At 38.6% G+C, this 22,117-nt stretch overlaps 1 protein-coding gene across 1 annotated transcript in view; it reads left to right on the top strand.

Annotated features, from left to right (window-relative positions):
* The window catches only part of NDUFV2 (NADH:ubiquinone oxidoreductase core subunit V2), a 54,851-nt gene that overhangs the window by 21,636 nt on the left and 11,098 nt on the right, over window positions 1-22,117 (top strand). Inside the window, exons 4-12 of the mRNA XM_042782069.1 lie at window positions 2,626-2,692; window positions 3,098-3,200; window positions 3,501-3,507; window positions 5,399-5,464; window positions 7,005-7,067; window positions 7,174-7,290; window positions 13,174-13,342; window positions 14,423-14,532; window positions 21,892-21,968. Of these exons, the coding sequence (XP_042638003.1) occupies window positions 2,626-2,692; window positions 3,098-3,200; window positions 3,501-3,507; window positions 5,399-5,464; window positions 7,005-7,067; window positions 7,174-7,290; window positions 13,174-13,342; window positions 14,423-14,532; window positions 21,892-21,968 (779 nt within the window). The remainder of the gene's footprint in view (window positions 1-2,625; window positions 2,693-3,097; window positions 3,201-3,500; window positions 3,508-5,398; window positions 5,465-7,004; window positions 7,068-7,173; window positions 7,291-13,173; window positions 13,343-14,422; window positions 14,533-21,891; window positions 21,969-22,117) is intronic.

The raw sequence follows: 22,117 nt of genomic DNA, 5'->3' as shown, positions 1-22,117 counted from the left end.
GGTTTGAACCACCAGCCTTCTGGTTAGCAGTCAAGTGCCTTAGGCACTACGCTACTAGAACTCCTTTCCTGGACATAGGTCGAGTAAATTTTTAATGAACATACCTGTCTTAGTTATCTACTCCTGCTGTAGCAGAAATACCACAGGTGGATGGCTTTAAGAAACAGAAATTTATTCTCTCACAGTTTTGGAAGCTAGAAATCCAAATTTAGGGCACAGGCTCTAGGGGAAGGCTTTCTGTCTGTGTCAGCTCTTGAGGGACAGTCCTGTAGGCCCAGTGTACCTTGAAGATCTCCATGTTTTGGCATGAATCTGTCCTTGGTCTAAGAGGTCCTCAGCGCAGGGACCTTGGGTCCAAGTGATGTGTTCCACTGGCAGCTCTTTCTTGGTGTTATTGAAGTCCTTTCTCTTCTGCTGCCTCTCTTCTTTTATCTCTTGTAAGATAAAAGGTGATACAGACTACACCTCAGGGAAATGCCCCTTACATTGGATCAAGGTTGTGACCTGGGTAAGAGTGTTACGTCTCACCCTGATCCTCTTAAAACTGATCATACCATACCACATCATGGGGGATAATTACATCATTATATAACTGCCAAACCACTGAGAATCTTGGCCCAACCAAAACATGTTTTTGGAGAACACAATCCAATCCATGACAGTATTTTCTGAGTATTAGTGTTTATGACTAGAAAATAAAGCAATTTTAATTTATATAGCATTTGTTTGTGTTTATTTGAGTCTTAAGTTAAACTACAAAGTTTGTTCTTAAATTTTGTCAGTTAATTCTTTAGACCAAATATTTTTTAATCATTTAAAATTTTGAAAGTAGAGGTTTGCTTTCACAATTAACTCTTAATTATTCAGGGTCTCAATCTGTTTATGAGATTATTGAGGCCTAATGTTTGGTCTTTCTCTTTCCCTGCAGTAGCATGTTAGAGAGTTTGGTTTTTTAAATCCCTTATCCCATCCTGTCATGAGAAAAAAAGATAATGGGAAACTAAAATGTTGCTGCTTAATTAAAGCTGTAACAATAATAATTGTTAACATTTAAGTACTTAAGCTGACACTATGCTAAATACTTTATTTCATTTAATCTTCATAATAACACTTTACATAGATACTCTTGTTGTTTTATAGATGAAGAAACCAAAGTACAGAGAGCAAGAGCAACTTGCTCAAGGTTGCAGTAATTGGTGACTAGGAGACTGAACCTAGGCCTATTGACTGAAGTGATGTTCGGGCATTTTATTTCTATGAGTTGTTCTTGAGGTGTTGCTTATATCCATATTGGATTTTAGATTATCTAAATAATAAAGACACACACAAATGATTAATTTATGGTCAAGATGGTTGAAATGAATCATTACTGTCATTGCTATTAGTGTGGTTAACTTGATCTGTAATGCTCCTGTAATACCTTGACTGTTTAATAACTAAAAACTCAATGCCCTGGAGCTGATTGCGACTGATAGTGACCCCTCCTTGGGTTTCCTGAGGCAGTATCTCTACAGAAGTAGATTGCCCAGTCTTTCTTCGGAGGAGTGGCAGACTATTCATTAACAAATTTTGTTAATTCTCTTACAAAACAAGCCACACCAAACTCACTGCCCTGGAGTTGATTCTGATTCATAGTGACCCCCACTGGGTTTTTGAGGCAGTACATCTTTAGGGAATTAGATTGCTCCATCTTCCTTCTGTGGATCGGCTGGCAGGTTTGAACTGCCAGCCTTCTGGTTAGCAATCAAATGCCTTAGGCACCCTGCCACCAGAGCTCCTAATTCTCTTATAGTGAGTATCCGGGAAAAGCACTTAAGTTTCTTTAATCTGAATGAACATTTTTAGTTAAAATATTGATACAGCTTTACTTGGAGAACATTTGTAAAATCCCTCCTAAAGGTTATTTGAAAATTTAAGAAAACAAATTTTAATGTTTAAAGGCATATGTTTTAGTTCGGAAAACCTATTTTTGACTCTGGCTTGTCATTTGTTTAGCTGTGTGATCTGGGGAAAATTTTTTCCCCCTCTTCTTTGAGTCTTGTGTCCTCATCTGTAAGACAGGGTTTGATAATACCTATCTGGCAGGATTGCTGTGAGGAGTAAATGGTAACATATTTGTAAAGGTTGTAGTGCAGTATCTGATGCACAGTAAGTATGTATGTTTATTGTTCTCATCTTTGAAATAGATATCACAGTTACTATTAATCTATCAACTACTTTATAAAAATAAATGCATTGAAAACTTATTTTTCAAGCATTGTTTAAAATGTAAATAAAAATACTTACTGTGAGTATGGAGCTCTGGTGGTATAGTGCCTAAGGCATTTGACTGCTAACCAGAAGGCTGGCGGTTAAACCCACCAGCCGCTCCTGGGAAGGAAGGTTGGGCAATCTACTTCCGTTGTGATACTGCCTTGGAAACCAAGGAGGGATCGCTATGAGTCAGGTCCGACTCCACGACACATTACGAAAACAACTGCCTCGGAAACCTGAGGAGGGGTTGCTATGAGTCGGATCTGACTTGACGGCAGTGAGTTTGGTTTTTTTGGTTTACTGTGAGTATATCATAGATACTATCTTTTGGGGGAGCTTTCAGTTTTCTCTGTCTACCTTTGTTTGCTCTAGACAGTTCAGAGAAATGTGTTTGCTTGCACTGATGATATAAAGGAGACTTTAGATAATAAGTTGGCAGGTATTGTTGAACAATGGGAGGCAAGTACAGAGGGACCAAACATCACTTTTGACTAACTTGGAGGTATTTTCACATGTGAGTTGTGACTCCTGTGCAGGTGCACACATACATTGTGGATTCAGTTTGTAAATGTTAGGGACACTCTAATAGCCTGAGTTGGCTAATAATAAAGGAAAAGAGTGTTATTCAATTCCCTAACCTTAATCTTGACTTTCTGACTAATTAGATTACTGCATTTTCAGTTTTGTCTTCCAGCTTCCTTGTCCTTTATTGAGTTCCTCTGGCTGGATATGGCCTTTTAACTGAAAGGTGAACAGAGTTGGATACTACTAATGTTTGAACAACATAAGAAATGCTAGGCATCTGTAGGGCTCGTAAAAGATCATTCAGAGATCCTGTTTGCAGGAAGTGAATGGAAGAATGGAAAAGCTTCTCTAGAAAAAAGAACATGGGGCTGTGAACTGAGCCTTGAGGAAAACCTACTGGGAGCGAGTAAAAAGCCTAGCCGGTAAAGAGAATGTACAAAGTTCGGAAATTAAGAAAAGAGAAAATTAAACACTTTCACCAGTCTCAAATTGTTGTTGTTGTTATGTGCCATCGAGTTGGACCGGACTCACAGCGACCCCTCCTTGGGTTTCCGAGGCAGTATCACTATGGAAGTAGATTGCTCCATCTTCCTTCCGAGGAGTGGCTGGTGGGTTTGAACCACCAGCCTTCTGGTTAGCAGTCAAGTGCCTTAGGCACTATGCTGCCAGAGCTCCCTCAAATTAATACTTCTTTTATTTAAAAATCTTTCTTTTTCTTTAAGAATTTCAGTAAGTAACACTAATGATACTTAATAAATATTGTTCTTTTTTTTTAAAAAATATATATCTTGGCTAAACTTTGGGTAGAGACTGTCTTGCAAATTTTAGTTTGGGTTGTTTTTTTCAGAGCTTTGTGCTGATACTGTCCTTAAGTATTATTGATTATTATTTTTATGTTATTTATCTCCATCCAGGTTCTGGACAGACATTAGCAATATAGTCATAACTTTGGGTTTAATGGGAGCTCTGGTGGCGTAGTGCCTAAGGCATTTGACTGCTAACCAGAAGGCTGGTGGTTCAAACCCACCAGCCGGTCCTTGGAAGGAAGGTTGGGCAATCTACTTCTGTAGTGATAACCACCTTGGAAACCCAAGGAGGGGTCTCTGTGAGTTGGATCTGACTCAGTGGCAGTGAGTTTGGTTTTTGGTTTGGTTTGGGTTTAATGCACAGATTGATCCCGAAGCAATTTGGAAAAAATTGAAAAAAGTAAAGGAACACAGAATTTCTTAAATATGTATAAGTTTGTTCTCTCTCTCTTTTTTTTTTTTAAACTTAACTGTGTAACCAAGACATAAAAAGGCATAAAAAATTTAATAAATACTTGTGTATCAGTTTGCTGCCTAAAAAGAAACAATACCCTTGAAGTTTTCTGGTGTATCTTTCTGAGTATACCTTCTTCCCCTCCCCTATTATCCTGAGAGAGATTTATCACTCCATACTTTTGTACCTATGTCTTACATTCTGTACCTGGGTCTTGTTTTGTTAATTAAAGCAAGTGCTCCATGCATATTTATTTCTTCAACTGAAATACTATTTGGGCCTAGGGAAAGTTAAACATAATTATATCACTGCCTTTACTTTCTTGTCCATTATGTTTGCCCTGTTTGAATTGTCCAACTCCTTGATAATTCCATGCTTGATTAAATAAATCCAGTGTTCTGCTGTGTGGTTAGTAGAACTTAGAAACTGGAGAATTTTAGAACAAGATTTTCTTGGGCGAATTGCTTTCTTGGGTGAAGGGATATGGCAGCAAGAAGGCAAGAGAGAAATTAAATCAGTGGAGAGTAATCGAATGGATTCCTCCCTTAACAGTTGAACATGGTCATTCTGCATTAATCAGCATCACAACTAGTTTACTGAAACTACTTTCAAGGCTGAAGTTTCTGAACTTAAAAATAGGAATTTAAATAAAGAACTAAAAGGAGGGTACAGTTTATTTAAATAAAAAACTAAAAAGGAGGATACAGTTGACTTATTTGTACAGAGTATATGACTCATGAAAACATGTTGATGAAGGTCTACATATAAGAAAAGCTGCCATCCAAATTGATTCAGATAAAAGGGAAAGGCAGTAAGTTCATGGTACATTAACTTCCTGAATGCATGCAAAGACACTGTAGTAGGAAGAAGGATAAAGAAATAAAAGATCTGGGCTGTTTTCTTGGTTCTTCTGTTGACTTTTTTTTTTTTTTAATTTTTTTTTTTAATTAGGATTTGGGTGAAGATTTACAGAGTAAATTCACTTTTCATACAGCAGTTCACATATACTTTGTCTCATGTCATTGACCAAAATTTACAATGCAACAGCTCCCCTCCCACTTCTCTTCCCAGTGTCCATCCCTTCATACTCTTCTGCACCCTGAGCTATCTCCCTGTGCATAAGCAGCCCTTCCTTCTCCCATGATTGTTCTCTCCAGGGCGTGTGTCTGTTGACTTTTTTATGTGATCTTAGTCAAGTTAAAAAATATTTGGATCTCCATTTCTCTCATCTTCTTTTGAAATTGAGTTAGGCAGGGTGTAGGGGGTATTAGACCATAGCTCTTAAGATCTTTCTGATTATGGATCTGAAAATTATTCTTAAGGCCTGTGATTTACTAAACTCAAAATTAATCATTTTTAGGGAAGACATATAAGGAATTTGCATAAGACAGCTGTGCATAATGGAGCTGGAGGAGCCTTATTTGTGGTAAGTAGTACTTAGATTTCTTTAGAATGAAAAGTCTTGGACATTTGGGTAAATCTGTTATTATAATCTATAATTTCTTAAGCACAAATGCCTTTGGTATATACTGCCCATTGTAGGAATTTAAATATAGCTAATTGAATTCAGTACTTTTCAAAAGATGTGTGGTTCCCACTGAACCTCTAAACTTTAAATTGGCAGCAAGGCAACTCTGGAAATACGAATTTAGATTGCTCTTTGATAAAATTACTGTGAGCCTAAACCTGATTACTGATCATATTTCTTTCGGTTCTTAAAAGTCAGTCATGTTGCATCACTGAAGGTCCTGAACCTGCAATTTGGAGACTGTACAATGGCACCAATAAGAAATTCATGAATTTTAAGAAGGTAGTGAAAACATTAGCAGTTGGCTTTATCGTTTTCTTTTCCAGGGTTTAATTACAGGTGGAGGTCTATGGGCTCCCCAGCTTAATTGAACAAGTCTCAAAAGATATTACCGTATATAGCGCCCCCCCCCTTTTTCTGTTCATATCCAGGAAAAATAAAATAATGTATTCTTTTTCTCTAACAAGGTACAGTTTTCAAGGATTAATCTAATGTTGTTTAAAGGCCAATTTAGTGGATTTGTATGATAATTTAGAGTCATTGGTATTGTTTTGTAAACTCTAGCCTGAGTCTTAATAAATGAGTTGGGGTTCATATTACTGAGAAGTAGATGTCTGCTTAAGTTTCATAATTTTTGCCTAAAAACATACCACATTGGCCACATATTTGAGATCATTGCCTAAAGCTTGTTTTCTTTCTTCCTTTTGTTTATGTCTTGAAAAAGCATAACTTTGAGAGTTAACATATCAAGGATTCAGTTCTGTATTCAGCATGAGTACAAAGCATTAATGGATGTGTTAATCTCAGTGTGACTCATTTGATTTCCTGTTGACATGCAATTTCTTGTCAGGTTTTGAAGAGGACTTGCTCTGTCTACTCTCTTAAGACAAGAAATAAAGATTCTTACTTACTGTTGGCTAGTTTCTGATTATGAAAAGCGTATGGGGAAATAATGGTGCTTTTGTACCTTCCCTGAAGTGGTGAATCTTATCCTCTGTGGGTCCCACATCCATTTGACAACATAATACACTCTTTTGGAACTCAGCACTCAAGATTTTAATTTCATAAGTCCTAAAAGAATTAATAGTGTTTGAGTACTTAAATTACAAAATCATATTCTGTAATCAATATGAGTAATACTTTTTTTTTGTCTTGTTTTTTAGGTCCTAAAGCTACTTCTTTTAACCTTTAAAGGGTGCTGTCTAAAGCTTTTCCAAAAGTTTGAAATCTGCTAAAGTTAATTTGGTCTTATCCCACCTCCATCATAGTCATCAGATGTGTATTTAGTCATTACTTTACATACTCTTTTTGATGGAAAAATAGATTATTGATATGTTTTATGTTGGAATTAAAGTGATTGATAATCAGCAGTATAACAATGTACAGAAGTTATTTACACTATTTGAGATAATTTTGAAAGATTTTTTTCTTTGTGTAGCACAGAGATACTCCTGAGAATAACCCTGATACTCCATTTGATTTCACACCAGAAAACTATAAGGTATGACTAAATTAACATTTTACTTAATCTACAAAATATTTAATGTCTTCCAGGTGTATAAAACAGATGCTCTCTTTCTTCTTCTTTTTTTTTTTCTTAAATACAGAGGATAGAGGCAATTGTGAAAAACTATCCAGAAGGGCACAAAGCAGCAGCTGTGCTTCCAGTGCTGGATTTAGCACAGAGACAGAATGGATGGTTGCCCATCTCTGCTATGAACAAGGTATCAAATTAGTTTTTGCATTAGTTCAAAAAGAGGAGAGATTTTGCATGGTGATTTCCTCATGTAGAAATTCATGTGATGAATCATTACTGTCAGAATTAGGTATTTGAAGCCCTTTAATCATTGTATGTTTCCTTATAGAAAAATTACATTTCGTGGTTTTGTTGTTTCCCTTAGTAATGCGAAAAACCCACTGCCATAGAGTTAATTCCGACTCATAGCGACTGTGTTGGATTGGGTTCTCTAGAGAAACACAAAAACCAGCAAAGTGTATATATATATATTTATAGAGAGAGAAAGAGAGAGAGAGAGAGATTTATCTTAGATAAATGGCTCACAAGCGTGTGGAAGCCGACAAGTTCAAGCTGAAAAGTTCGTCTCTGGAGGGGGATGGGGCCCAGGGCCGTCTGGCTTTCACACGCACGGCAGAGGAGTTCAAGTCACAAAGTTCGTCTCTGGAGAGAGATGGGGCCCGGAGTCGTCTGGTTCCCGCAAGCGTAGCAGAGCCGGGAGAATCAAACTGACACGCAGGGTCGCCGAGAGATGGGGCCCGGAGTCGTCTGGTTCCCGCAAGCGCAGCAGAGCCGGGAGAATCAAAACTGACATGCAGGGTCACCGTTCCCAACAAAGAAAGAATCCAAAAGGCTCCTCTGGGGCGCGCAGCGAGCTGCTTGCTCCAGGAAGCATATATCTGGAATGCCGTTTTTCCACTTTGTTCCTGGGATAGTGTTACAGGTAGGCCACACCCCTGGGGAAACTCCCCCTAGACTGACCGGCCGCTTAGGACGCAGTCATGTGATCCATCATGGGAACCACCACTCACAAGTGAAGTCCAGCCAAGTTGACACATCTTCAACTATCACAGCGACCCCCATTCATTTTCAAGGCTGTGAATCTTTACAGAGGTAGATTGCCTCATCTTCCCTCTGCAGAGCAGCTGGTAGGTTTGAACCACTGACCTTCTGATTTGCAGCCAAATGCCTTACCCACTACACTGCCAGAGCGCCATCTTAGTAATACAGAGAACTGGAAAAGTAGAATTTCTTATCCTTGCCACAAATAGTAAAGGCAGTCATATTACAGTGAAAGGGTTTAGTTTTTGTTTTTTCCTTTTTGAGGTAAGTGGTCATAATATAGATAAAAGTTCAAAAATACATAATTTCGTGTCAAGATTAATGCATCATTTAAACACTAGAAGTACAAAAAAAGATCTTCTCAAGCTAGTGGGAGATATAAACAGGTTAATTTCAATTTAATAGGATGAATGCTGATGAAAAAATGTCTAGTCTTTTCTGACTTACAGTGTTCCTATGTAATGGCACATAACAACATGTAACGCAAACGCAGTGCACTGCTGTCGAGTAAGATCTGACTCATAGCGACCTCTCCTTGGGTTTCTGAGGCCGTATCACTACAGAAGTACATTGCCCAGCCTTCCGTCCGAGGAGTGGCTGGTGAGTTTGAACCGCCAGCCTTCTTGTTAGTGGTCAAATGTCTTAGGCACTGTGCTACCAGAGCTCCCCATGTTCCTATGTAGAGATGTATAAAAAGAGCTTTAGAGGGGCAGGTTAGGACTACCTGAGGGAGCAAGATAATTGTAAAGGAAAGCTGTGCAGAAAATGAAAAGGTATGGTGAATGGAGACCTGAAGAAAAATCAAGGGTTTGCTTAGAGAACAAAGAATTTAAAGGAATTCAAAGAGATGAGAAAAGAGTTTAATACTAAGTATAAAGAGAGATACCACTAGAAAATGTCACTTTCTACATATTTTAAAATTCTTAAAACTTTTACAAAGTATGTGAATCTTTAGTAGAAATCTATAAATGTATGGTATTTAAACCACTTGATTATGATAACTTGGAATCATCAACCTACTCTGCTATGAGTGACCCATTTCAAATGAAATTTGTCTATTTATATACATTTTGGGAGCTCTGGTGGTGTAGTGTCTTTGACTGCTAACCAGAAAGTTGGGGGTTCAAACCCACTGGCCACTCCTTGGAAGGAAAATTGGGCAATCTATGTCCGTAGAGATACCGCCTCAGAAACTCAAGGGGGAGTCGCTAAGAGTCAGGACCAACTCGATGGCAGTGAGTTAGTGAGTTTTTTATATATATTTTAAGATTCATTATATTCTCATAGTGTTATTGGCAGCAGTCCACATTTCAAGTTTGTTCATATTATAATAATATATACAGTAAAACCTGTGGGAACTGGAACCTGACAGGACTGGCTTGGTTTTCTAGGTTTCTCAAGTATTCTGCCTTCGACAGAGTTAATCTTAGCACTTTCCTATTGTGGATGTTAGTGGAAAGTCTGTTTTCCTTCTCTGGCAGGTTTTCAGTTTGTACAGGTTCTGGTTTTCACAAATTTTACTATAATAAATATATGTATGTAATATTATATTACAGTTTACAGTTAAAAGATATCATACAAAACCACATATTATTGAATTGTTATAGAACCACACAAATAAAGCAGCATGATATAATGGCAAATATATTTAACTTAGAGCTTAGAGACCTGAATGTTAGTCCTGACTATGCTGTGTGCTAGTTAGTTTTGTGACTTGAGTGTCTTCAGTGCTCTGGACTTAACTTTCTCATTTGCAGAATGAATGTTTTGAACTAGGTAGATCTCTTCTACTGATGATGATTTCTAAGTGATAAAAAGTTGGGACTGACTGTAGTCTTCTGACTCCCAATTGAGTGCATTTTGTACTTCACTGTCATAAGAGATTCTGGGTATACTTCATTATTTTTATCCCTTTTTAAACTTTATTTGGCCATAACTATTAGTCTAGCTCATTGTCATCTTTCTTTGGAGAGTAGGAATGTCCTCAGTTTTTCCTCTAATGGAATCCCAAATGCAATACAGATTGAGTTCATAAATCTTCTATTTGCTTTGTGTAGTACCCCAATACTTTTGTAGGCCCTTAGTATCTTCTTGGCTATGAAAATGTTAAAAAGCAAGTTTAGCAGTTAAATACTACAGTATATACTTAGTAGGAGTCCCTGGGTAGTGCAAACAGTTAAGTATTTGACTGTTAGCCAAAAGATTGGTGATTTGAACTCAGCCAGGGGTGCCTTGGAAGGCATGGTGATCTCTTCAGAAAGGTCACAGATTTGAAAACCCTGTGGAGCACTTCTCCTCTGCACACATGGGAGCCCCATGAGTCTGAATCAACTTGATGAATGGAATGTACTTACAGAGACAGATGGTTATTTTGTTTTCAATAAATGGCATGTTTCTTCGGAGTTTTCTCAATTACATTGTTTTTTACATTACAGTTACCAACTTTCTAAGCAATGACAGGCATATGTTCTTAATCATAGATATGTACATTTTTTTTATTAATAATTTTAATAATGACATCCCTTTTGACAGTCTTGCTGAATGGTAAGCTTGTTGTTGTTATGTGCCCTCGAGTTGGACCCAAGTCATAGTGACCCCTCCTTGGGTTTCCAAGGTGGTATCACTATGGAAGTAGATTGCCCAGCCTTCCTTCCGGGAAGTGGCTGGTGGGTTTGACCCGCCAGCCTTCTGGTTAGCAGTCAAATGCCTTAGGCACTACGCTACCACAGCTCCTAATGGTAAGCTTGTTGTTGTTGTTGTTGTTATGTGCTGTCGAGTCGGACCCGACTCATAGCGACCCCTCCTTGGGTTTCCAAGGCAGCATCACTACAGAAGTAGATTGCCCCATCTTCCTCCTGAGGAGTGGCTGGTAGGCTTGAACCGCCAGCCTTCTGGTTAGCAGTCAAATGCCTTAGGCACTACGCCACCAGAACTCCCAATGGTAAGCTTTGTTGTTGTTGTTGTTGTTATGTGCCGTCGAGTCAATGGTAAGCTTAGCAGAGAAAAATAAAATAAGAAACTAAGGTGAGAACATTTAAAAAATACTGTCCTGTTCTCTACATAGAATTGCACGTATGTGGAAGAGAGGCTAGAAACAGCATATAGAGAATAGGATCAAGATTCTTTCTACTTCACCTTTGAGACTTTATTTTGATGTTACTGTGGATAAAGGCATTGGCTGCTTACCAGAAGGTCAGTGGTTCAAACCCACCAGCTGCTCCACAGAAAGAAGATGGGGTGATCTACTTCTATAAAGATTTAACGGCCTTAGAAAACTACTTGGGGTCACTATGAGTCGGAATTGATTTGATGGCAGTGAGTTTTTTTTTTTTTTTTTTTTTTCGGCGGGGAGGATTGTTTGTTTTTGCAACCTCCCAAAAAGCCCAGCTATGCAACAAAAACAAATTCCAAAAGCTTGTGTGTTAGTTCAGTAACGATCACTAAGGATGGAGAAGTGTGTGGCAGAATCCTGTGGAAACTTTTTCAAGTTAAACATCAAGACCTCACTCTAGATTTATTAAATTATAATCTCCAAGATCCCTGGGTAGTGCATTTGACTACTGAGTTTGAACCCACCTAGTGGTGCCACAGAAGAAAAGCCTGGCAGTCTACTTCTGTAAGATTACAGCCATTGAAAACCATATGGAATGCAGTGCTAGCTACTCTGACACAGAGGGGATTACCATGAATTGAAATCGACTTGATGGCAACAGGCTTAAGACTAGTTCAGGGCTCAAAAATTAATCAGTGTGATCCACCATATTAACTAACAGGATAAAAGAGGAAAATCACATGATCATATCAATTGATACAGAAATTATAATCTCTAGTGGTGGCTCTCCAATGTGTATTTTGAGAGTTCCCATGATTCAGAGGTACTGGAATGGTTTGGAATCACTGAATTAAATAGAAATTATTTAATTTTCATAAATGAGTCCAAGATTAGATGTCTTTTGAGAATACATTTCCTTTGGAATTTCTGGTATGAGGAAGATCAGTATATTTATCTTAAATGCCATTTAATAAGCTCTTCTTGTCATGTTACTACATAGATGCATGTATACTTTTTAGAAATGCTAGATAACCAAGCTTATAAACTGATAGATAATACTAGATAACCTAGAAAGTTATAGCCAGGATCATGGTCATGATTGACTGTATTTGGACCAAGTGTAGGCAGACAGCTCAAAAGCCTTTTTCCACGACATACTTGCCCTGAGCAAGAGAGATATGCTGAGATAGTGATTTCCTTGGCCCTTCACTCCAATATGTCAAAACAGATATTTTCTATAAATGCTTTTATGTGAAGGGGTGGCAATTGCTAGATTGTAAGATCCAGGTTTTGTAAAGTGTATTATAATATGAAATATAATTGGTGTTTGATTATTCTGGAGAGTGTATGTGTGCATGCAGTCATGCACGTGTGGGTGTGCACGCACATATGCATGTGCACAGCTGTATGTACATAGGTAAATATATAAAATTTTATGTTAACATATCTAAATGTAGATAGATGTATAAACAAATATGGACTAATAGATAAGCTTTGATTCTCAACCTTTTTTCTGTCTTCGTATCATTTGCATGTGCTCTACACCACCAGTAACATCAAGGCTTTTTTGAAGAAATTGGTTAAGTAGTTGCTTCATGTATTGGGGTTTGGCACAAAATTTTTGCCATTTAGGAAATTAAAATTATGAAATATAAAAGTGGAAATGATAAAAGTAAAAATTCTTAATAGTGCAAGATTTAGAGAAAAAGAGTATTCTTTTGTGGAGGTGAGGAATGGGGTAAAAGGAGAAATACTGTAACTCCTTTAGCCTCTGGGCTCTGTTTGAAGTGTAAAGTGTCTTCAGAAATTGAAGGGCTTGTTTATAGCTTGCAACTATCTGATGTAGGTATATATTTTGCTTTTAAAAAACTTTCTTATGTTAATCAAATTGAGACAATGTTAAAATTAGACTTTTTAAGACATACCTAAAACTCTAAATATTTTAATTATCTTATAAAAATTTTCCTAATATTTCAGGTTGCAGAAATTTTACAAGTACCTTCAATGAGAGTGTATGAAGTAGCAACTTTTTACACAATGTATAATCGAAAGCCAGTTGGAAAATACCACATTCAGGTGTGCACTACCACACCTTGCATGCTGCGGGATTCTGACAGTATACTGGAGGCCATTCAGAGAAAGCTTGGTATGGGATATATTATGTTTCTAACTTTCATGGAAAATGGAATTATCTTTCTAAAAATGACCTTTTTCTACCTAAAATTTCCAACACCTACCATTTTACTGGATCTGTACTTCTCCAGTAATTTTTTGCCATACTGTGTTTTCCTACCTTACTTCTTCCTGTTTTTGTATTCTTCCTTAGTTCTCAGCCTCAAAACTTGAGTTTTCACCTTTTGTTTTGAAATCATTAAGTATGATTGAAAAGTTTCTAGGAGTTTTAAAATTTTCATTGTTTAGAAAATTAAGTTTGACATCTTGTATAATACTCTTTGTTACATAAAAAAGTGACTATATTGTCCAAGGAGCTCTGGTAGCGTAGTGCTTAAGGCATTTGACTGCTAATCAGAAGGCTGTCAGTTCAAACCCATCAGCCACTCCTCAGAAGGAAGGTTGGGCAATCTACTTCTGTACTGATACCAATTTGGAAACCCAAGAAGGGGTTGCTATGAGTCGGATCTGACTCGATGGCAGTGCTTGCGTGTGTGTGCACGCGATACTTTGTCCTTATATTCTTCCAGAAGAGCCATGGAACAAATAAGGTAAGTGTGTAGTAAGAATGCTTTAATAAGGGAAATTTGAAATAGATATTATTATAGTAGCATTTTCCCATGTAAAATGGTGATCACTCCATTTATTATAATTATGTTAAGTGAAGTAAAAGGAGGAGATACCTTTTAATTTTGTGATTATTGGATATAACATACTTGCATGTTGTAAAAATAGTTAAGCAGTATGGGAGTATATAAAGAAGAAAGCTAAAGTCTGCTCAAAATCCTATCCACCTGCCGATAAGCAATAAATTCTGATAATAGTTGGGTATATTCATTTTAGATTTCATGTCATTTTAATTAACTTTAAAACTATTAGATACATTAATATGTCTAACATTGACATAATTAAACAGTTTTTTAAAAACTTAATGCTCTTGAACACATATTTTATATATGTCTTTAATATGTTCATCATTTTCTGTTTTTTTTCCTTAAACATAGTTACTATTAAAATACAACCTGGTCCTTACAGTGATCATTTACATTTTTAGGAATAAAGGTTGGGGAGACTACACCTGACAAACTTTTCACTCTTATAGAGGTGGAATGTCTAGGTGCCTGTGTAAATGCACCAATGGTTCAAATAAATGACAACTACTATGTGAGTATTTCACTTAATACTGATTTGTGTGATATCTTTTAAAATACTGTATAGTATTTCAGTCCCTGTTTTGTAGATGTTGCTTGTTTTTGAATTATTCATTTAGAAGAAACAGGATAAGTATCTGGAAGTTATTTAAAAATGACTATCCTTAAACATTTTTGCATTTTAGCTCTAGGAATTAATGATAATTTTTCAAAACTTTTAAATTTTGAGAAATTTAATATAATCAATCTCTGTGTTATGAAGTGTTAAGAACAAGATCTCTTCCTAATTGTGTCTTTAAATAGGTAAGCCGGAACAGGTGTGCATACAGTTCTTATCTAGCCATACCTTAGTAGAGGAAAAGGCTGGAGGAAGCCTTTTCAGTGTTTTAAAAGCTGCACGTGCAGAAAGTGAAGCTGATTGTGATGAAAAATTTTGTTGCAAGTAAGGATTGGTTTAGTCATTTAAGAGTGAGGGCAAATGTGCATAACATTAAAACAGGGCTTTGAAGATTGCGGCACCCTGTTCAAACGTGGTGCTGATGCTTTGAATATGTGTGGCTCTTGACAGTCCTACTAGTAATCCAGTGTCACAGTTCGGGCTCCTGAAAAGGTCTCACTACACCTCTTGCAAGGAGCTCTGGTAGTGTAGTGGTGCCTAAGGCACTTGACTGCTAACCGGAAGGCTGGTGGTTCAAACCCACCAGCCACTCCTCGGAAGGGAGGATGGGGCAATCTACTTCCGTAGTGATACTGCCTCGGAAACCCAAGGAGGGGTCGCTGGTCCGACTCAATGGCACATAACAACAACAACAACAACACCACCACCTCTTACAAGTCTCCCATTCCAGGGCTTCGACTCATCATTTTTATTATTCTGGTTACCATGACTAATCACCCAAATTATAAAAATTCCGGTCTGTTCCTGTTTTGCTTTGTTGGCTACGACAGAATCTGTTACAAACCTTGCATTAAGGAGCAGGTAGGAGTTCTCTGTAAGTCAGATGTAACCTGGGGACTGTCTGTAATTAGCATACAGATACAGAAAATAACCCTGGTATACTAACTACCAAGACTGACAGGTATGAACATTTGCCACATTTATCTCAGATAAAAACCAGATGAAGCCTTCCCAACCACACCCAAAGCTGTATTTCCTTCTTTCATTTCCAGAGATAACCACTGCCATAATTTTAGTGTGTGTTCTTCCTGTGCATATGTTTAAACATTTTCTTGTATGTGTTCAACCATACTAGTATTGCTTGTTTGAAACATTTTACAAAGATGGTATTATCCTTCAAGTGAATTTACCCAGATTTTATAGATTTTGATAAATAACATTTTTATTATCTAGTCCTAAGCATTTTTTAATTTGTGTTTTATTTCTTCTTTGATCTATGAGGGTTTTTTTTCAGAAATGTTCTTAACAGTCAAATGTAAAGTTGCTTGCTATCCTAGTTATATCATGGCTTTCTTTTTTTCTTTTTCTATACCTCCCTATGTCTTCCTCTTCCTCACTGCCACAGTGTTGGCTTTCATTCTTAATTGCATTTCTTAAAATTTTATGGGAAAAAAAATTTTTTAAACTGTGATTTGGGTGAAAGTTTACAGAGCAAATTCATCTTCCATACAGCAGTTCACATGCAGTTTGTCTCATGACATTAACTATAATCTCCCACAATGCAGCAGCTCTCCTCCTGTTTGCTCCCCGTAGTCACCTCTTCCCTGTATCCTTCCCTCCCATGCACTCCTGCCCCCCAAGCTGTCTCCCTGTGTATACACAGCCCTCCTGTTCTCCCATGATTGATCTCTCCAAGGAGTGTATCTACTTAATGTAAATGTTCAGCTCATATGCCTTTCTTTTGTTTAGCTGGAAGGCACAGGATTAGGTTCAATTTCAGACCTGAAAGGTAGCTAGGAGCCATAGTCTCAGGGGTTCCACCAGGCTCTGTCACACCAGCACACCTGGTCCCATTGTGAGGATTTTTGTTTTCTTCATATTGAGGGTATAATCCATACTTCAGACTGTAGTCTTCAGTCTTCACCAGTGTTTCAAGTCATCCTTACTTTCAGCGAGCAAAGTTGTGTCGTCTGCATAATATAGGTTGTTAATGAGTCTTCCTCTAATCCTGATGCCATGTTCTTCATATAGTCCAGCTTCTTGCATTATTTGTTCAGCATACAGACTAATAAGTATGGTGAAAGGATATGTTCTGGTTACCTAGTACCGCTCTGACAATAATATATCACAAATGGGATGGCCTTAACAAACTGGAGCTTATTCTCTTCCAGTTTGGAAGCTTTAAGTCCAAGTTCAAAGTGCCAGGTTCTAGGGGCTGTGTGAAAGCTCCTCCGACCTTGGGCTTCTGCTTTGCCTCTTGCTCCTGGCCCATTGAAACTAGAGGCATCTTATCACTCAGTCAGCTACTGGCTGCTGAGGCTAACAAGCCCAAGGTTGACAACTAAAATGGCACAGTCCCGATGTTACCAAACCACATGGCAGGCCATTAATTCAAGTCCTTTCTAAGTCCCAAGGTTGGCAGAGCATGGCAGGCAGAATGACGACACGGCTGCATGCAGGGTCCAAGTGTGCCACAAACTAAAGACCATTTCCCAAGGCTTCTGCTTAAATACAGGAAGCAGACCACATTCTCTAAGGAGCTGCTCAGCTGCTCACAGTAGATTCTACCATGGAGTTGATTACCAGTCTCATCATGAGGAATACTACATTCAGCTGCCCAGCCACTCAATCAGGCCTAGCCAAGTTGACACACAAACTGAACTACCACAGGATACAACCCTGATGCACTCCCTTCTTGATTTTAAACCATGCAGCGTCTCCTTATTACATTCAAACAACAGCCTTCTGGTCTCTGTATAGGTTCCTCATGAGCACAATTAAGTGTTCTGGAATTCCCGTTCTTCTCAGTGTTACCCGTAATTTGTTATGATCCACGCAATCAAATGTTTTCTCATAGTCAGTAAAACACAAACATTTTTCTGGTATTCTTTTCTTTGAGCCAAGATCCATCTGACATCATCAATGATATCCCTTGTTCCACATCCTCTTCTGAATTCAGCTTGCATTTCTGGAAGTTCTCTGTCAATATACTGCTGCAACCATTTTTGAATTATGTTCAGTAAGATTTTACTTGCATGTGATATTAATGATATTGTTCAGTAATTTCCACATTCTGTAGGATCACCTTTCTTTGGAATGGGTACAGATGTGGATCTCTTCCAGTCAGTTGACCAGGTAGTTGTCTTCCAAATCTCCTAGCATAGCTGAGTGAGTGCCACTAGTGCGGCATCTGCTTGTTGAAACATCTCCATGGGTATCACATCAATTCCTGGAACCTTGTTTTTCACTTCTTCTCTCTGTGCAGCTTTGACTTCTTCCTTCAGTACCATTGGTTTTTTGATCATATGCCACCTCCTGAAATGGATGAACATCAACCAATTCTTTTTGGCTTTTTGGCACAGTGACTTTGTATTACTTCCATCTCCTTTTGATGTTTCCTGCATTATTCAGTATTTTGCTCATAGAATCTTTCAATATTGCAACTTGAGGCTTAAATTTCCTGTTCAGTTCTTTCAGCTTGAGAAATGCTGAGAGTGTTCTTCCCTTTTGGCTTTCCAAATCCATGTCTTTGCACATTTCATTATAATAATTGACTTTGTCTTCTCGAGCTGCTCTTTGAAATCCTCTGTTTAGCTCTTTTATCTTCTCATTTCTTCAATTTGCCTTAGCTACTGTCCATGCAAGGGCAAGTTTCAGAGTCTCTTCTGACATCCATTTTGGTCTTTTCTTCCTTTCCTCTCTTCTTAATGACCTTTTGCTTTCTTCATGGATGATGTTCTTAATGTCATCCCCCAGTTCCTCTGGTTTTCGATCATTGGTGTTCAGTGCATCAAATATATTTAAATGGTCTTTAAATTTAGGAGGTGTATAATTAAGGACCCATTTTTGGCTTTCCTGGACTTGTTTTAATTGTCTTCAACTTCAAGTTGAACTTGCAAACGAGCAATTGATGGTTTGTTCCACAGTCAGCTCCTGGCCTTGTTTTGGCTGAAGGTATTGAACTTCTCCATCCCCTCTTGCCACAGATACAGTCAATCTGATTCCTATGCACTCCGTGTGCCAAAGTCCACATACATAGCCGCTGTTCGTTGTTGAAAAAAAAGGTCTTTGCCATGAATAAGTCATTGGTCTTGCAAAATTCTATCACATGATCTTCAGCATTATTTCTATCTCCAAGGCCAAATTTTCCAGCTGCCGATGATTCTTCTTTGTTTCCAACTTTTGCATTCCAGTCACCAGTGATAATCACATCTTGATTGCATGTTTGGTCAATTTCAGACAGCAGAAGTTCGTAAAAATCTTCAGTTTCCTCATATTTGACTTTGGTGGTTGTTGCGTAAATTTGAATAATATTATTAACTGGCTTTCCTTGTAGGTGTATGGATATTATTCTGTCACTTCAGGATAGATCTTGAAACATCTTTTGTGATTATGAATACCAAGCCATCCCTCTTCAAATTGTCATTCCTGGCATAGTAGATCATATGGTTCTCTGATTCAAAATGGCCATAACTGGTCCATTTCAGCTCACTGTTGTTGCTGTTGTTGTTAAGTGCTGTCAAGTCGGACCTGACTCATAGTGACCTCTCCTTGGGTTTCCAAGGCAGTATCACTACGAAGTAGATTGCCCCATCTTCCTTCCTAGGAGTGGCTGGTGGGTTTGAACCGCCAGCCTTCTGGTAAGCAGTCAAGTGCCTTAGGCACTATGCTACCAGAGCTCCCTTTCAGCTCACTAATGCCTAGGATATCAGTCTTGATGTGTTCCATTTCAATTTTGACAACTTCCAATTTTCCTAGATTCATACTTGGTACATTCCATGTTTGGATTATTAATGGATGTTTTCAGCTGTTTCTCCTCAATTGAATTCGTGCCACATTAGCAAATGGAGGTCCCAAAATATTACTTTATCCATATCATTAAAGGTGGTTCCACTCTGATGAGGCAGCTCTTTCCTAGTCGTATTTTGAGTGCCTTCCGACCAAGGGGCTGGTCTTCCTGCACTATATTGGACAGTGTTTCAGGGCTATTCATAAAGTTGCCCAGTAATGTTATCAGTGTTTCTCTGTTATTCGTAAGGTTTTCTCTGGCCAGTTCTTTGAGAAGTGAATGGCCTCTTCCTTCTTCCTAGTCTGTCTCAGTCTGTAAGATGCGTTGAAACCTGTGTACCATGTGCAACCCTACTGGCATTTGAAATACCAGTGGCACAGCCTCAAGCCTCACAGCAACGTGCATGACACCACAGTATTACAAACTGACAGACAAGTTCGTCTCCCCTACCTTTCCGAGACCTCTCCGCCCTCCCCTTACCTGGATCCTGCTACTTTGTCATCCCTGGCTTTTCCACCATCCTGCCTCTTGGGTGTGGCCTGTCTCCCTTCCTTACCTGGATCCTGCCACTTTGTCATCCCTGGCTTTCCTGCCTTCCTGCCTCTTGTGTGGGACATGTCTCATATATTAAACTCACTGCCACTGAGTCAATCCCAACTCTTAGAGACCCCTCCTTGGGTTTCTGAGGCAGTGTCTCTGTGGAAGTAGATTGCCCAGTCTTCCTTTCGAGGAGTGGCTGGTGGGTTTGAACCACCAGCCTTCTGGTTAGCAGTCAGATGCCTTAGGCAGTATGCCACCAGAGCTCCCATCTAATATATTAGGGCCCCTAAATTGGCTCTTGTTTCCCCTTGAGAACTTTATAGTTTTAGGTTTCACGTTTACATCTTTAATCCATCCGGACTTAGTTTTTGTGCATGGTGTCAGGTATAGCTCTTGTTTCATTTTTCTGCAAATGGATATACAGTTTTGCCAGCACCATTTGTTAAAGAGACCACTTCTTGCCCATTTAATGGATTTCAGCCCTTTGTCAAAAGTCAGCTGACCATAGGTCAATGGACCTATTTCAGGGTTCTCAGTTCTATTCCACTGGTCTGTGTGTCTGTCGTACCAGTACCAGGAAGTTTTGACTACTGTGACTGTGTAGTAGGTTTTGAGATCCAGAAGTGTGAGACCTCATACTTTGTTATTCTTCTTCAATAGTGCTTTGCTTATCCGAGGTTTCTTTCCTTTCCATATAAAGTTAGTGATTGGTTTTTTTATATCCTTAAGGAATGTTGATGGGGTATGGGTTGGGATTGCATTGAATGTATACATTGCTTTGGGCAGAAATGACATTTTCACAATGTTCAGTCTTTGTTTATGGAAATTCTTTATGGCTTGTGTTGAGGGTGGATTCTTTAAGAAGGAATTTGCTTTGTTTCTTTCTTGTTCCTAGAAGTACTGCTAGGCCGGGATCACTTTAAATTAAATTGTATGCTGGAGGTTTGTTATACAATCCTATGGAGTTCCTCAAAAGAAAACCCCTCTCCTTACCCTTACCCCTAAATGCTCAAGTTCTAGATGAGCAGTTTTCTTTGCTGAATAGCTTATTTCTAGTTTACATGGAGGGTGAAGCTTTTTGGGGTTTTAATTTTGTGTGGTTTGGATGATCTTTTGTTAGCCTCTCTTGGACTTGTCTGGGGCTTTGCTCCTACCACTCTAGGCTATGAATCCCTGAGCCCAAGTGGTAAAATGAATTCTTTTATGTGGCCTTTTGTGTTGGGCCTTTGGAAAACCAGCTTGAGAGATTTTTCCCCTTATCCTTGAGGAGTTACCTTTGCCCTAGTTTTCTACCCCAGAGAATTTGTTACTTTTGTTTAGGTTGACTGACATTTCCTAAGTAAGCTGTAAATAAGGATGGTTTGATATAATGTTTGCCTAATATGCATTTTGTAGGAATTAGTTAATATACTGTGCAAATGATGTTACTGTAGACCATGAAAATGAAGTGTCTGTGGCCTATGGAGAAGGATTAGTCAGTTTGTGGCACGTAGTGGGAGGGTCATACCTTGAAATCAGTAAAGAATTGCTGATGTAAGCAGCCATCCCCCAGATGACAGGAAGCAGGGAGAAACAAAAAGGAGAAAAGGCAAGAGAGTAGAGAGAATTAGCTAGAAGGGAGAATTAGCTAGAAGGGAGACCTCCTAAAAAAGCTGTAACATAGGTCAAGGGCTATAACCCCAAAGAGTGACAGGCCTGGAAGGGGTCGAGTGGCAGTACTGGCAGCGAGAGGCCCACATGGGCCTTGTGGCAGAATCAGTGGTGACAGATGGCAGGGCCAAAAGGAGCCTGTCCTCAGGGGCCTAAGGAGAAGCCGAATGGTGAGAGAACTTCAGAGATAATAAACTACTGGTATTAGGGGCTTATACAGATTTCAGCTATAGGAAGTAATTTTAATATGACTATTGTAATTTTTTTTTTTCTAGGAGGATCTGACACCTAAGGATATTGAAGAAATTATTGATGAGCTCAAGGCTGGCAAAATTCCAAAACCTGGGCCAAGGTATGCTTATATGTTGTTGTTAGTTGTTGTTGTTATTTGCCATCGAGTCAGCCCGGACTCATAGCGACCCCTCCTTGGGTTTCCGAGGCAGTATCACTATGGAAGTAGGATTGCCCAACCTTCCTTCCAAGGAGTGGCTGGTGGGTTTG

This window comes from Orycteropus afer, unplaced genomic scaffold (genome assembly GCF_000298275.1).
Source record: "Orycteropus afer afer isolate SDZICR_OR568_19922 unplaced genomic scaffold, OryAfe1.0 scaffold00234, whole genome shotgun sequence".
Lineage (NCBI taxonomy): Eukaryota > Metazoa > Chordata > Mammalia > Tubulidentata > Orycteropodidae > Orycteropus > Orycteropus afer.
Note: the sequence above shows the minus strand (reverse complement) of the source record. Positions and strands in the feature narration are given on the sequence as shown.